The sequence below is a fragment of the Lissotriton vulgaris genome, chromosome 9 (assembly GCF_964263255.1).
Source record: "Lissotriton vulgaris chromosome 9, aLisVul1.2, whole genome shotgun sequence".
Lineage (NCBI taxonomy): Eukaryota > Metazoa > Chordata > Amphibia > Caudata > Salamandridae > Lissotriton > Lissotriton vulgaris.
This window is the reverse complement of record NC_141697.1, coordinates 389,982,153-389,997,929: the sequence shown is the minus strand read 5'-3', so window position 1 is coordinate 389,997,929 and position 15,777 is coordinate 389,982,153. Positions and strand designations below refer to the sequence as shown.

The 15,777-nt window shown below is 43.9% G+C and overlaps 1 protein-coding gene across 1 annotated transcript in view; it reads right to left on the bottom strand.

Annotated features, from left to right (window-relative positions):
• LOC147690169 (cholesterol 24-hydroxylase-like) overlaps positions 1 to 15,777 on the bottom strand; it is a 445,247-nt gene that overhangs the window by 284,532 nt on the left and 144,938 nt on the right. Inside the window, exon 5 of the mRNA XM_086937761.1 lies at positions 534 to 620. Coding sequence (XP_086793887.1) covers positions 534 to 620 — 87 coding nt within the window. The remainder of the gene's footprint in view (positions 1 to 533; positions 621 to 15,777) is intronic.

The window sequence follows — 15,777 nt, the reverse complement described above, 5'->3', positions numbered from 1 at the left end:
CCTTGAATGCACTGCTGTCAAGTTGAGGTTCCTACTGTGAATGAATGAACCAATGGCTTGGTATTTGTGCCAAGGCTGAGTAACTAGTTATAGGGTCCATGGCACCTCAAGAAGGCACTCCAACATGGAACCAATAGTGGGGTTGATTACAGCTCTGATCTCATTCAGAGATGCTTGCTATACTTAGTCTTCCTTGTTTTTGCTGCTCATCTTGATAGCATGATACCTTTTTTCTCATGTCCTTCCCTTAAGGGATCCTACTTTGTAAGATTACCAAAAAATGTTATTTCTCTCCGGCTGCATGCTGCTATCTCTGATATCTTTTCTGGGTATGGTAAAATTCAAATAAACAGATGTAAAAAAAAATAGCAAAAACCTTCAAACCTCGTTGTAGGCACTATGGCATTAGGAACCAAGAACTTTCTTTATGACGTGGAAATGGGTCTGAAGCCAACATTAGATCCCCCATATATTCTGCAATTACTTATATATTAAAATGTTATTAGTTCAATTCAGGAACTTGTCTGACTTACGTTCGGCTGAAGGCTGGGTCCATCATTCTCCGTTGCTTGTGCCAGGAATCATAATTTAGTTCAGTCACCAAACCTTTTCCTAGACATCTAAGATAAACAAAGGTCATTGCAAAAGTGAGACAATGAAACAAACGTGTCAAATACCATGGAAAAATCAAACAGCAACAAAGCATACCAACTACAATTAATAACTGCAAATGGACAATTTCTGAGACTATTTCTATTCCTTTTACTGCTTCAAGAAGCATCTCTATAAGTTTAGCAAGGATAGGCATCTGAGAAATTGATGAATTACGTTTTTAGTCTTTATGGTGAAGGCAGGGCATGTTCAGCACTAGGTGCACCATTACATGCGTCACTTTGGGAAGTATTATCCAAGACACAAAATACGCATGTACTAGTTTTTGCACCACTCTCTGTTTTAGGGTTCCTGCTTGCATAAATATTGTGGCGGTGAAAGATCTCCTGGGCATCTTATTGGTTTTCATTTGTTAGGCAGCCTCTCAATTTTCTCTTGCAAAAGCAGCAACTGATTTAATTGTATAGTTCTCTTGTTTGATTATTGGCTATTTAGTGTTGTGTCCTGAGTTCTATTTTTTTCCAAGTACAATGCTTCTTATTAATACTGGTACAAAAAACTGTTCCATGATTTTCTACTAATTCTTGAGATCTCTCAGTTGCTTGTGCTGCAGATGTTTGAAGGTGCTAGAGGACTAAGTAAATCTCTGGTAATATTAGGGACTTAAAAAAAAATATATAATATGTCAAATTTTTATATGGTATTACCATCCTCTGTTTTCCAGTTGATATGTATTTATTTATTTACGTATTTTTATAGATTGCTATGACACTGTGTGTCTCCTTGGAGACAATTGCGGGTGGGGCACCTTAAGAATAATTCAGAGTGCTGCAAGGAAGCATCTGGAAGATGTGATAATTGGAAACTTAGCATTCAAAGAGCACCATGAAAGACAAGGTCAATCACTTTCCCTCATCGAATAATTCATTTAAAAGTGGCAAGGAACAGCTCAGTTTATAGGTCTTCTTCAGAACACTTGCAGTTTGGCTCTGCAGTCAAGCTTTGGTCTGGCACATTCCACCTCCAAATGTCATGGATTCCCAATTATGTCCTATCAGGTTTCCGACATTTGAAAGTTTGCTAGGTGAAAATGTTTGCCTTTGTTAATCCTAGTTTTCTTTTAGGGCCTATTATGGTGTCAGGTGTTCTAAATATCCTGCTGATGTTCCCCTGTAGGTCTTGTGGATGACATAGATGACTCTGAACTTGATCCTCGCATCTCCTGGGAGCCCAGCTGAATCAGGAATGTATTGGCTGAATGACTTTCAATTAACTTCCTTGGGACCCTAGGTTAGGTAATGCATTAATAGTATAAAAGTGTGTCATAACCAGGACTCAAATTAACTCTACCATGTGATTACTTCTGAGACACAGCGTGGCTTCTCGAAGCCTAGAGAGTTGTAGATTGATGTCCTTGACCACTGCACTAAGGGGTCGATTACGATTGCGGAAGACCCATCACCGTCAGCCATGCGGTGGTGGTCCTTCAGCAATCGTACAACTATTTTCCCCCGCCTCATAACGATGGCAGAGGGAATCATGCTCGAACCATGGTGGACGCAGAGACCGTCCAGCAATGGTCCGCCAAAAGCAATCTTTCAGAATGCCTGGCAGACGGTTCCCATAGCCAGAAATGGTAGCAGTGCCTAGTAGTCAAGTCAAGTCAAGTCAGGTAATTTATATAGCGTACTACATACCCAGAGGGTCTCAAGGCGCTTAGGAAGGGGAGGAGGATTACTTGTCAAATATCCACGTTTTAAGTTGCTTTCTGAATGCTAGGTGGTTCTGGGTAAGGCGAAGGTAAGTGGGGAGTGAGTTCCAAGTTTTAGCAGCCAGGTAAGAGAAGGATCTGCCTCCCATGGTGGTCTTGTTGATGCGAGGTACAGTGGCGAGGGCTTGGCTGGAAGAACGTAGTTGGCGGGAGGGGGTGTAGAAGGACAGTCGTGAGTTGAGGTATTCTGGTCCGATGTCGTAGAGTGATTTGTGTGCGTGGGTTAGCAGTCGAAAAGTGATTCTCTTATTGACGGGTAGCCAGTGGAGGTCTTTCAGGTGACCAGAGATGTGTTCGTTGCGCGGGATGTCTAATATGATCCTGGCTGAGGCGTTTTGGATTCGTTGGAGTTTCTTCTGGAGTTTAGCGGTAGTACCTGCGTAGAGGGTGTTTCCGTAGTTCAGTCGGCTCGTGACCAGAGCATGGGTGACTGTTTTCCTGGTTTCGGTGGGGATCCAGCGAAATGTTTTTTGAGCATGCGAAGAATGTTGAAGCAGGATGAGGATACGGCGCTGACTTGTCTGTTCATTGAGAGTGAAGAATCCAGGATGACGCCTAGGTTCCGTGTGTGGTCTGTCGGGATGGGTGCTTTTCCAAGGGCTTCCGGCCACCAAGAGTCGTCCCATGCAGAGGGGGATGTGCCTAAGATGAGGACTTCTGTTTTATCTGAGTTCAGTTTCAGACGGCTGTGTTTCATCCATTCTGCAACTTCTTTCATTCCTTCGTGTAGGTTAGTTTTGGCGGTGCTGGGGTCATTGGTGAGAGAAAGGATTAGTTGAGTGTCATCCGCGTAAGAGATGATGTTGAGGTTGTGTTGGCGGGCGATGGCCGCGAGGGGGCTCATGTATACGTTGAAGAGGGTGGGGCTGAGTGAGGATCCTTGTGGTACGCCACAGATGACTTCAGAGGCCTCGGACTTGAATGGTGGAAGGCGGACTCTCTGGGTTCTTCAGGTGAGGAACGAGGTGATCCATTCAAGTGCTTTTCCTTGTATTCCGATGTTACTGAGGCGTTGTACGAGGGTGCTGTGGCAGACTGTGTCGAATGCTGCAGAGAGGTCGAGGAGGATGAGGGCGACTGTGTCTCCATTGTCCAGTAGAGTTCGAATGTCGTCTGTTGCTGCGATGAGGGCGGTCTTAGTACTGTGTTTTGCTCAGAAGCCAGATTGTGAGGAGTCGAGGGATTTGTTGGCTTCGAGAAAAGCGGCGAGCTGGTTGTTGACAGCTTTCTCGATTACTTTGGCCGGGAATGGAAGGAGCGAAATGGGGCGGCAATTTTTGAGTTCGGTGGGGTCCGCTGTGGGTTTTTTCAGAAGGGCGGTGAGTTCAGCGTGTTTCCAGTTTTCCGGGAAGGTGGCGGAGTTGAAGGAGCAGTTGATGACGTCTCGGAGGTGCGGTAATATGACGGAATCTGCTTTGTTGAAGATGTGGTGAGGACATGGGTCTGTGGGTGATCCTGAGTGGATGGAGTTCATCAGGCGGATGGTGTCCTCAGTGGAGATTGGGTTCCAGTCGTTAAGGGTGTTCACGGGGGGAGAATGTTCAGCATATGGTTGGGTGGGTTGGTCTCCGGGTTGGTTGTCGAAGCTGTTGTGGATGTCTGCAATCTTGTTGTGGAAGAATGAGGCTAGGGAGTCGCAGAGGGCTTGAGAGGGTGTGATGTCGTTGGAGTTGGCCGAGGGATTGGAAAATTCCTTGACGATGTTGAAAAGTTCCTTGCTGTTGTGGGCGTTGTTGTCAAGTCGATCCTTGAATGCTGTTTTCTTGGCCTTTCGGATTAGTTGGTGGTGAGTGCGGGTGGCGTTTTTGAAGGCGTCCTTGGTGCTAGTGGTTGGGTCTTTTTTCCAGGCCTATTCAAGGGAGCGGCAGAGTTTCTTGGACTTCTTAAGATCATCGTTGAACCATGAGGCCTTCTTGTTGCCAGGTTTGCTTTGACGTTTTTTCAGTGGTGCTAAGGTGTCGGCGGTGTTGGATAACCATAGGGTGAGGTTGGCGGCGGCGTGGTCTTGGTTAGAAGAGTGGGCTGGGGTGTTTAGAAGGAGCGATGAGGAGATCTGGTCGGTGGTGATTTTGTTCCAGTTTCTTTGCAGAGTTGGTTGGAGGTGGTTGGTGGGTTTTGGCTTGTTGTAGGTGAAGTGAACGCAGCTGTGGTCAGTCCAGAGGAGATCCGTAGTGTGGCTGAAGGAGACATGATTGCTGGAGGTGAAGATGGGGTCGAGTGTGTGACCTGCGATGTGGGTGGGGGAAGTGACCAGTTGTTTAAGTCCGAGGTTGGCGAGGTTGTCAAAGAGGGTGGTGGTGTTGCGGTCGTTGATCTTTTCAAGGTGAAAGTTGAGGTCTCCCAGAAGGATGTAGTCTTTGGAGGGGAGCGCGTGTGGAGTGATGAAGTCCGTGATGTCTTCACTGAATTTTGCGCGGGGTCCTGGTGGTCTGTAGAGGAGGGTGCCTCTGAGTGTGGTCTTGGGGTCGATGTGGATCTGGGAGTGAAGGTGTTCGGAGTTAGCGAGGTTGGCGTCAGAGCTGGTTGAGATGCGGATTGATTTCTTATGGCTATGGCGGCGATGCCGCCATAGAAAGGCTGGTGGGGATTAGTGATAAGGGCCCGTTGCAGGCCCCCCTTGTGTTGGGGGGAGGTGAGGGTGCACTTGGGGGGTACCCATGGTACCCCCATACATTTCACAGCACTACGTGGCAGGCACTGTGTGGTGCCTGCCACGTAGTGCTGTGAAATGGACAACATGGCATATTGACATCGGGGCGGGCGCTGCTCTCAGCAGCACCAGCCGTAATGTTAATAATCAAGATCCGACTGCCATGGTGGTGGTCACATCATAATCGGGTGTGTGGGACCACCGCAAGCATTGGCTGGACGGCCCCGGTTTTCACCAGGATGGCGGACTGACTCAAGTCTGTCCGCCATCCTAATGAGCCCCTAAGTTAGGGAATAAAGAACATCTCCATATCAGATACAACTCCTAGTTTCCATAACTTCCGTGTGCTGCATGGTGGCTGATAAAGGATGGAGAAGGATTCAATATTGAGTTTGATTCTGCTCCACTCAATTTAGGAGGTCGATTTTTTAGCTCAATTCAAACATAGGAATTAGAATTTAATCGAGCAGAAAATATAATCCAGACATGTAGTGATGCTGCTATGTTCTTTGACTTATTTTCCAGCTGGAAATGAATCTCGCTGTTATCAGTGTAAAAGTGAAAGTTTTGTATTAAGAAAGTTAGAAGGTACCCTGCCAGTTATTTATAGAGGTCCCAACTGGGGGATCCTACTGTGATAAAGTAAGGGGGTGATTAGCTCAGAGGCTGAGGCTGCACAGGACAAAACTAAGTCATTCCAACCAAAATAGACAACATGTTTGTGAAAAAATACATATTTTTTTATTATTTTCTTTCTTCTTAAATATGTTCAAAAGACATACATATATAAATTTAAATAGTCAGTGATATATCATAAAATACACAAGCAAAATTCTTTTCAGGATTAGGGTCTGCCCGCACTTCAATCAATCTACCACACTCATTCACACAGGGAGTTTCCTAGCTACAATAGGGACATTCGACTCTCACTCATTCATTCTTATAGTCCTGGCGCAGGCAACAATAGGTATTAAATAAGTTGCCTAAAACGGGGGGTTAAACCAGGAAGGTGGTATTAATACGGGTCCTGATGTTTTCTTGGAACGGTTGCCGTATTCCTGGGACAACGTGCCGACGCGCGTTTCGGTGGAAGGCCAATGTGGCCACACCTTCGTCAGGGCCAAGGTAGTATGCTGGGCAGGGGTAAGGAGTAAAAAATCTAGAAGTAAAAGAATCATGTCTTAGTGCTACAAATTTTTGATAAATGGATACAACAAGAGACATATGCTATCATTTCATTTACTTAAATTTCCATCACTCTACCAAACAATTTTGAAAAGAGTTGATTAAATATATGCCAGGATGACATTTTCGACACTGTGCATAAACAGACCACCTGAAGACACTCCCCAAGTCAGAATTCCCTATTTCGTGGAATCCAAAGAAGGCATACAGATAGCCTTAGCCAAATGAATAGTAGAGTTAATTTACAACAACATATAACGTCACACACATTTTTTAATCTCACATACTTAGTTTCATCCACCTAAGACCTCTAGTTTCACCAAGACAGTTTCTCATTTGTCTTTTTTTAAAAAAATCTCAGAAGGTTACTAATGGAAAAAGACAGAAATCATTTATGACAGAGGGATAGCCAGATTGCATTATCTGCCTAGAACAGATTATGGCTGTTTGGTACATACTATAGGACCCGATAGTTCACTTTAATAAATGTTACCTGTTTAGGTCATTGGAGACGCCTACGAAGTAAGTATCATCTTCACCATTTTTAGGGGGGGGGTTTTAGTTTCTTTTGTCACCTTAATGAGAAGGTACATTCAGTCACCAATTGCAGTCAGAAATTGATTGAACTCTCTCATATACTAGATAAAGACATATTTATTTACCCAAGTTTAAGGAGTCCACCCGTGGCCCCTCCCGTAGGGTTATCAGATCAATTAATTCGGATGAATCCTATCACTTCGGACAGACAGAGATATCAGGTCCTTCTAGATATAGAGAAGATAGGGGGATTAAATACGCCATCCATTTGTTTTTAACGGGATAGTCACGCCACACCATTGATAAGAACATTAGTATGAAGATCTACCTTTCGGTTCGTTGCTCAGTTAGTTAGTTATAGCTTCTTCGTTAAAATGCTGCCGGGCATCAGGATGAGGGATAATAGATAGATATTCCTATTAACAACATGGCACAATAATGCGTATTTGTTAGTTTCGAGGTTTGCCCATATTGCTGTAATTTAAACCCCGGGATTCATCTATGTTTTATTACCTGTATTTTCTTAATCCTTTATTTTCGATGCCATAGATCGGGTAAAGAGATATATAGTGCGTCTGGTATCTCCGTAACTAATACACACAAAGACACAAATGGAAATAAAGGGAGTAATTAAACATCTCTTCTCTTACCGTTATGAGACCCCGGTGGCACGCTTTAATGCCCGAGTCAGTTTTAAAATAACTCGTTTGTTACTTTCCATGAAGTGAGTTTCCCCCGAAGTTTAGTGAGGAGAGGGCAGATACACAAATTGACACGAGCCCATTGGTGTGGAGAGATTTCAAATAGACCCTTCCCAGATAAGGAACAGTAACTCGGAGATGCATGAGCAAGGGTTATATATCTAAGAAACCTCATTGGTGTACTGCGCAGTGGTCGTAATAACAGTATTTACCTTAGAGTTAAATCGAGCCCGGCTTTAATTTATGGATTCCACCGACAGAGTTTTAGAACCATCGCGGGGGACCGCATCCGCGGGTTCCTAAACACGGGCGAGAAGAGATACAAACGCCCGTTAAGTGTTTTTTACCCACGTAGTTTTACATGTTAACATCCCTATTTGCTCGCTCCTCTGCGCTTACCGTCTAATAGTCGGTCGTTTTCATTCGATGGGGGTTCCGCCGGCTGCCTCGGTCGGCAAGCTTCGTGATACAGGACACTCGCCTGTGCGTTTAGAGTTTGCATTTAAATACGCCTTATTTCGCGCTCTCGCCAACACTCCACAGCTGCGCCCCGTAGTTGGTAGACAGTGAAGGAGGACTTCTCGATCTGCATACACCCTCTCCGCCATCTTGGTTAAACCAACATTAAGCTGTCGATCGGCTGTTTGCGGTAACACAGCCAATCCACAAACCGGGTCCGCCATATTATGTAAACCTATTCATTTAAGGTTTGATCCCGGATAGAATTATCGTAACTGTATAGCCATATTACGCTGAACCTTTTTATTAATGAAGTTGGTGTTCTAAAAAAGCCAGTTGGCGAAGCAGGATTATGTCACTTTCTAAGGATGTTATATTTAAATAAGGAAGGTAATTGCAGTGTAAGGCCCATATCCTCTGCGCTTTATAGAAAAATTACAAAAGTCACATCGGATTCTTTTCTATAAAGTTATACTGGGTGTAAGAGTGACATCTTCCATATGACTAGTTCTCCACAGTTCCCATCATATGATACCGCCAATTCTTCAGCATATGTACCTTCAGTTAGTCTATAAGATGGCTTGGTGCCACGGACACTCTTCATTTAACCCCTTTTCCACCGCATTGAGATAAAAAATCCAGAATACCTCCCGTTTTTTTCTTAGACTTGTGGTATCGGTTCCTGGGTTGGATCTTATTTTTTCCAGGATAAACCATCGGAGCTCTTGCTCCGTGTGGTTATTCTCCATCCAATGGGTTACTAATGGGGCGGTCAGCTTTTGGTTCCTGATATTGGATTTATGCTCACCAATTCGTGTCCTACATTCCCTACCAGTTTCTCCAACATAAGGGAGATTGCAGGGACACAATATCAAGTAGACAATATTGCTGGTCCGGCAATTAGTCATATTTTTGTTTCGTATTACAGACACTGTGCGGGTATTAGTGCTTACAGTCCCGCCAACAATGGCTTGTGGGCAAATATGACAAGTCCCACATTTGTGGTTGCCATATATTGGCTCCAAACCAGTGACGGTTGCTTGTCTCTCCATAGGGTTTTCTTGAATCTTACCCCGAACCAGATGGTTTTTAAGGTTGGGGTTCTTTTTGAACGCAAAGATGGGACGATGTAGGTGTATCTTGTCATTTTCCAGATTCAAAAGGTGCCAACTTGAGTTGATCGCTTGCCTTATTTTATGATTCAGTTCTGAATGGCGGGTCACACATACAAGTTGTTTTAATTTTTCTGGTTCTCTTTCGACAAACATGGCCTCCCGGTCCGTGTATCTCGCTCGTTTGAATGACTCTTTGACGAGTCTAGGTGGATACCCCCGGAATAGTAATTTCTCTTGCAAAATGTCGGCTTGGTTTAAAAAGTCATCCATGTATGTACAGTTCCTTCTAATGCGGAGGAACTGACTGTACGGAATACTGTCCCTCTGACTCCGTGGGTGGTAACTCGCATATTGGAGTAGAGTGTTCCGTGCTGTGGGTTTGGTGTAAAGTGAGACCTTAATGATGTTATCGTGGTGTTCAATCCAAATATCAAGGAATTCTATTCTGGTAGTGCTCAGGTGGCTGGTAAATCTCAAATTGGCATCCGCCGCATTGATCCACTCAATGAATTCATGAAGCTGTTCCTCGGCCCCCTTCCAGATAAAGAAAATGTCATCGATAAATCTTTTCCAGTTTTTTACATTTTCATAGAAGGGGGCCATTTCATTAAAGACATTGGTTCTTTCGAACTCACCCATGTACAGGCAGGCTATGCTTGGGGCGCAACTTGCTCCCATACTTACTCCAGATGCCTGTCTGTATATGGTGGTATCAAACTCAAAGTAGTTCTCAAATAGAACTATTTTGACACAATCCATAATGAAATCCTTGTTTGTAATTTCAGTGTTCCTAGAGATGACAGTATCAATGGCATCGTACGCTCCTTTCTGGGGTATGTTAGAATACAATGATTCTACATCAAGTGTGACCAAGATTTCAGAATTCTCGAAGAATTGAGTGCCTTCTACCTGCTGAATGAAGTGTCCTGTATCACGCACGTACGACTCAAGTTCAGTCACCATAGGATTTAAAAATTTGTCGATGTATTTAGACAATGGTTCAGTGGCTGAACCAATCGTCGAGACAATAGGTCGCAATGGTGGGTCCGTACTGCATTTATGGGTCTTGGGTAGCCCATAGATTATGGGTAGTTTGGTGTTATTAGGGGTCAGAAATTCCGCCTCATCCTCACAGATATGGTTCTGTGATACAGCTTTCTGGACCATTTTTAGAATACGCTTTTTTAGGGCGTTTTCAGGGTTGCGAGTGACCCTTATGTAGTGGCCTGATGATGATAGAAGCTCGGTCATTCTCCTTTTATAATCAGCTGTATCAAGTAGTGCGATTCCTCCCCCTTTATCACACGGTTTTATTGTGATGTCCCGGTTTGTTTTAAGTTCTTTGAGTGCTCTGTTCTCTATGGCTTGCATGTTGGCTTTGGGAATGGGCACATATTTAGTCATTTTGTTTATTTTCCGCATGACTGTTTTTTCAAAGATGTTTACTTCAGGGCCGACCATTTCTAAGGTCGGGGTGAATGAGGATGGTGGTTTGCAACCAGATTTATTTTGGTCATTATTGGGGGGAGGTGCCTCCAAGAAAAATTTCTGAAGTCGGACCTTCCTGAAGAAAAGCTGTAAGTCTTTATTCAGTTCAAATTTGCTGAAATTCGCTGATGGAACAAAGGACAGGCCCCTAGATAAAAGTTTGGTAACTGCTGGATCTATACTCTCACCGGCCAGGTTGAACACAGGGGGAAGTGACCAGTTGTTTAAGTCCGAGGTTGGCGAGGTTGTCAAAGAGGGTGGTGGTGTTGCGGTCGTTGATCTTTTCAAGGTGAAAGTTGAGGTCTCCCAGAAGGATGTAGTCTTTGGAGGGGAGCGCGTGTGGAGTGATGAAGTCCGTGATGTCTTCACTGAATTTTGCGCGGGGTCCTGGTGGTCTGTAGAGGAGGGTGCCTCTGAGTGTGGTCTTGGGGTCGATGTGGATCTGGGAGTGAAGGTGTTCGGAGTTAGCGAGGTTGGCGTCAGAGCTGGTTGAGATGCGGATTGATTTCTTATGGCTATGGCGGCGATGCCGCCATAGAAAGGCTGGTGGGGATTAGTGATAAGGGCCCGTTGCAGGCCCCCCTTGTGTTGGGGGGAGGTGAGGGTGCACTTGGGGGGTACCCATGGTACCCCCATACATTTCACAGCACTACGTGGCAGGCACTGTGTGGTGCCTGCCACGTAGTGCTGTGAAATGGACAACATGGCATATTGACATCGGGGCGGGCGCTGCTCTCAGCAGCACCAGCCGTAATGTTAATAATCAAGATCCGACTGCCATGGTGGTGGTCACATCATAATCGGGTGTGTGGGACCACCGCAAGCATTGGCTGGACGGCCCCGGTTTTCACCAGGATGGCGGACTGACTCAAGTCTGTCCGCCATCCTAATGAGCCCCTAAGTTAGGGAATAAAGAACATCTCCATATCAGATACAACTCCTAGTTTCCATAACTTCCGTGTGCTGCATGGTGGCTGATAAAGGATGGAGAAGGATTCAATATTGAGTTTGATTCTGCTCCACTCAATTTAGGAGGTCGATTTTTTAGCTCAATTCAAACATAGGAATTAGAATTTAATCGAGCAGAAAATATAATCCAGACATGTAGTGATGCTGCTATGTTCTTTGACTTATTTTCCAGCTGGAAATGAATCTCGCTGTTATCAGTGTAAAAGTGAAAGTTTACCTGATACTGCTCGATGGGTTGTGCTATTGGGAGGACATTCTCATTAAATTCAAGAATTATTTTAAACACCCCTCTGGGATGCCACATGTCATGGAATGGGATACAGATTCTGTAGACCTGACAGAGAATCTTTCACTGGAATGTGACAGGTAGGACTTGTTCCACGTCAGAGTGGGCACCTAGCCCTTTAGTAAATTCATACGTTTGTCATAGTCTACAATGCTGGAGGCAGCTGGAAGGTCACGGAGAAAGAAACATACGTTTTTATTTGCATCAGTACCAGGATATTTTTTTATGCTAGCCAATGCAGTTTAAGTATCCATAGTCAGTCTGGAATTGGACTGATGGCCATGCAGATGGGGTTACTTGTGACCTCTTTTTCCATTATCTTCCTTGGATAGGGTAAGATGGTAACTGCCCAATAGTTGTCTAGGGTCTTTGGATCCTTTAAAGGCATGATGATCACATGGTCCAGAGCACTGGGTAAGGTTGCAAGGAAAAATTAAGCATTTATCATAGATGTGATCTTTGTCTCAAATGAAGGGAAAAATTGTTTCATTAATGCAGATGATAACGGTTTTGCAATTTGATTACATGTTTTTCTATTCAGGTCAGATTTGATATTACGTCTTATGTCATTGGGTTGTTACATTTAAAGGTGGGTTGGTGTGGAAGCATTGCAATAGGAGTAAGGCGAAGATTCTGGATTGTTACTGATGTCATCCCAGACTTTTGTATTTTCTGATTGCAAAACACAAGTATGTTTTTTCCGTGTTGGTGTGTGTTACTGTCAGTGTGATTGTTTTGAAGCAGGTGTCTCCACACAAGTTGATCACGAGCTACCAGTAGACACTCATAGACACCTTCAGAGTAGTTCCCAGCCTTGACCTCATTTTTACATAGGCTCAGGGTCTTATTTTCCATATAAAGTTAAGGGAAGACTGTGCTTATTTTTCATTGCTATCACCAGGCTGCTGATAACAGGCCCTGATAATGAGCAATGATGAGTCAGATTTATGAAACAGGGAACAGAAGAACTGACATACTAAGGTATTTAACTCTTGAATAAAAGTCCTTGTCAATTCAATATTGAAGTAATGGGACAATATGATGTTTCCAAATGCTATTAAATGGGAAAAAATTAAAATGAAAAGTTAACTTAATGATTAAGTAAAGTTTTCTTTTTTTTCTTCCCATTTGAAAGTGTCACATTTACATACTGCAGGCCTCTTGCTCCCAGTGGCCAGTAGTTGTTGTGCCATATTTATAACTGAACAATACAATATATTTATTTTTAAATGAGAGAAATTTAAAGTGATGAAAAATATTTTTATGAAACATCAAGTCATAGGGCCTTATTACAAGTCTGTCTCGGGGGGCGAGGCAGGGGCAGACATCCGACTGCCCTATTACGACCAGGGTGGTCAGGTTGTCCTGGGACTGCTGCAACCGCCAGAGATCAGAGATCAGTTTTGAGGCAACAATATGCTTGGCGGGTCCGCCGATGTCCCGCCAAGCATATTAAATGTTTCCTCTCTGCCAAGGTTTCATGGCGGTGAACTGGCATAAATACGATGGCATAGAGGAAACAAAGGGGGCCCTATAGAACCCCCCCTCTTGTGCCTCATGGGGTGCATGTGCCCCCCTGTGTGCATGCATCCGAGTAACTGCACCAGTCCATGCCGTGCAGGTACTGATTTTGATGTTTCCATTGAGGTGCCTATTTAATAGGTACCGTCGTGGAAGTGCCAAAGAACCATCAGCCAGACAGGAGAAAACTCCTACTCCAGCTGGCGATTCAACCACGGGTTTGACGATTCAGGAGCGGGTGGTCCTGCTCCCGCAATTCGCCGAACTCATAATGAGGCCCATAATCTTTTTCTCCACTTTCAGTTAAGCCAATTACATCTTAGTGTCTTCAATTTAAATGTCTCCCATTTAAACAAATTAACTTATTTTTGCTGGTTTAAATTTGGCACCATGTCTTCAGGCCACTGGGAGCAAGATGCCTGCTGTTTGTAAATATGACACTTGGAAATGAGAGAACATTTAACACCTTCGCCGACAGTGCTGAAAAAAATGACACGTGCGCGGTTCAGATGGGCCCCGGCCGTCCTCCGCACACGACCACCGTGACGTCGGACGGCCACCATGACATCGACTGGCCCCATGGAAGGGGTTAAATGATGAGTTTTATGGAATCCATATAAACATAAAGTTAACTCTTCAGTTTAATTTGCTCCTATTTTAAAGTGTCACCTTTACACACAAAGTGCAGAAAAATGCTCCATAGTATGGAAATGTTTGCAGAGCATTTTACTGCACTTTAAATTTCTCCCATTTAAAAACATTTTTTTGTATGTTTGTGTTATACATGTAACAGAGCTTCATCTGTTGAAAGGTGTGCCCTGTGCCACAAGTACCCATACACATATATTCCATTCATAAGCACATATGTTCTTACATCCCCAAAGACCACAATCTCACTGACACACATGACAGTCCTGTCATAGTGCCCCTAGCCAAAGTATTTTGTTCAAGCCATAGTATCTGACTCTTTAGACATTAGGCTTAGTCAATAAGGCTGGGCTTGGGTGTGTCGGATAAAAATGGGCAACTTGCTTAGCCTTCAGTAGCTCACGATGATTTCCACCGAACAGACGTAGCTCTAACTACAGAAAAGTTTGTAGATCCCTGTGTTAAAGGGGGTTTGGATTGGCTGTATGTGATTTCATACAAAAGTGATTTCATGGAATACCATTACTGAGAAACTATTTCACCTACAGTGTATATTGGAAATTTTCAGAATGAATAGCATGTACAATTTCATAGAAGCCAATTTATAGAATGTCATTTTATTCTAAATTGGCTTTTGCATGCTTATCTTTAAAGGTGTAAATGAAATCGTATCAGGTCTTTCTTAAAGAAACAGTCTTGTTGTAAGTATTTATTTCAGTGCTTTACTCCAGGGGTCCTCCTTTAAGATATATATCTTTTACATTATCAAGGAATTGCTTCGGATGATTTTAATTCACTGACCCCTAAGCACCATTCATCCTCACCCCTCATAACCCCTAAACACAATCCACCCCTGCCCCATAAAGACCTTTCACCATGCCTAAACTACACCCATCCCTGAACTCTAAAAGCCCTTTCTACCCCATACACTCCACCCATCCTTGAACCCTAAAACTCCTCAAGACCTCTAATCTCCACTCATTCCTGAATCCTAAAAATCCCTTTCTATGCCTAAACCCCGTCAATCCCGGAATCCTAAAGAAAACCTTACCATGCATCCATGACCCCTAAAAACACCTCACCACTCCTAAACGCTACCCATCCCTGAACCCTAAAAACCCCTTTCTACTTCTAAATTCCACCAATTTCGAAATCCATAAAAAACGCTCACAACCCTAAACTTCACCCAATCCTGAACCCTAAACATTCTTTACCACTCCTAACCTCTACCCATCACTGAACCTTAAGATCACACACCAATCCTAAACTCCACATATCCATCAACTCTAAAAACTAAGTGTGGGTTGAACTGGCAGAATTTGGCAACTCTGTGTTACTTTAAAACAGAGTTCTGACTGAATTCTGTCAATTGCTGTGTGGCAGAATATTTTCCAGCAAGGCTCCAGAAATGAGAGCAATATTTGGAGTCCCCAGCATAATTTTGCAACACGAATGGTCGCGAGAGGTCATGGCCAGAGGGTTGCTTTTCGAGTAGATTTTCTACTCAAGCAGCATCAAAATCAGCTCAAATGGTCATGTGCTCCAGCGCAGCGCATGGTGCTGTTTGCGCTAATGTTTTAGCACTGCTCATGTTACTGGCGCTAAATAGCAGTGCAACTCTGCTGAATCTCATGGACTTTTTATGTAGCTTCGCAGAATTCTGTAGAGTGAAACTAGGCAAGAGCCTCCCACCCCTTCTAAAAACCCTCAACATCCCTACATTCCACCCATTCCTGAATCCTAAAAACACCTCACCATCTCTAAAACCAACTCATCAGTGAACCCTAAAAACTCCTTTCTTGGCCTGAACTCCACCCATTACTCTTGTAACATGA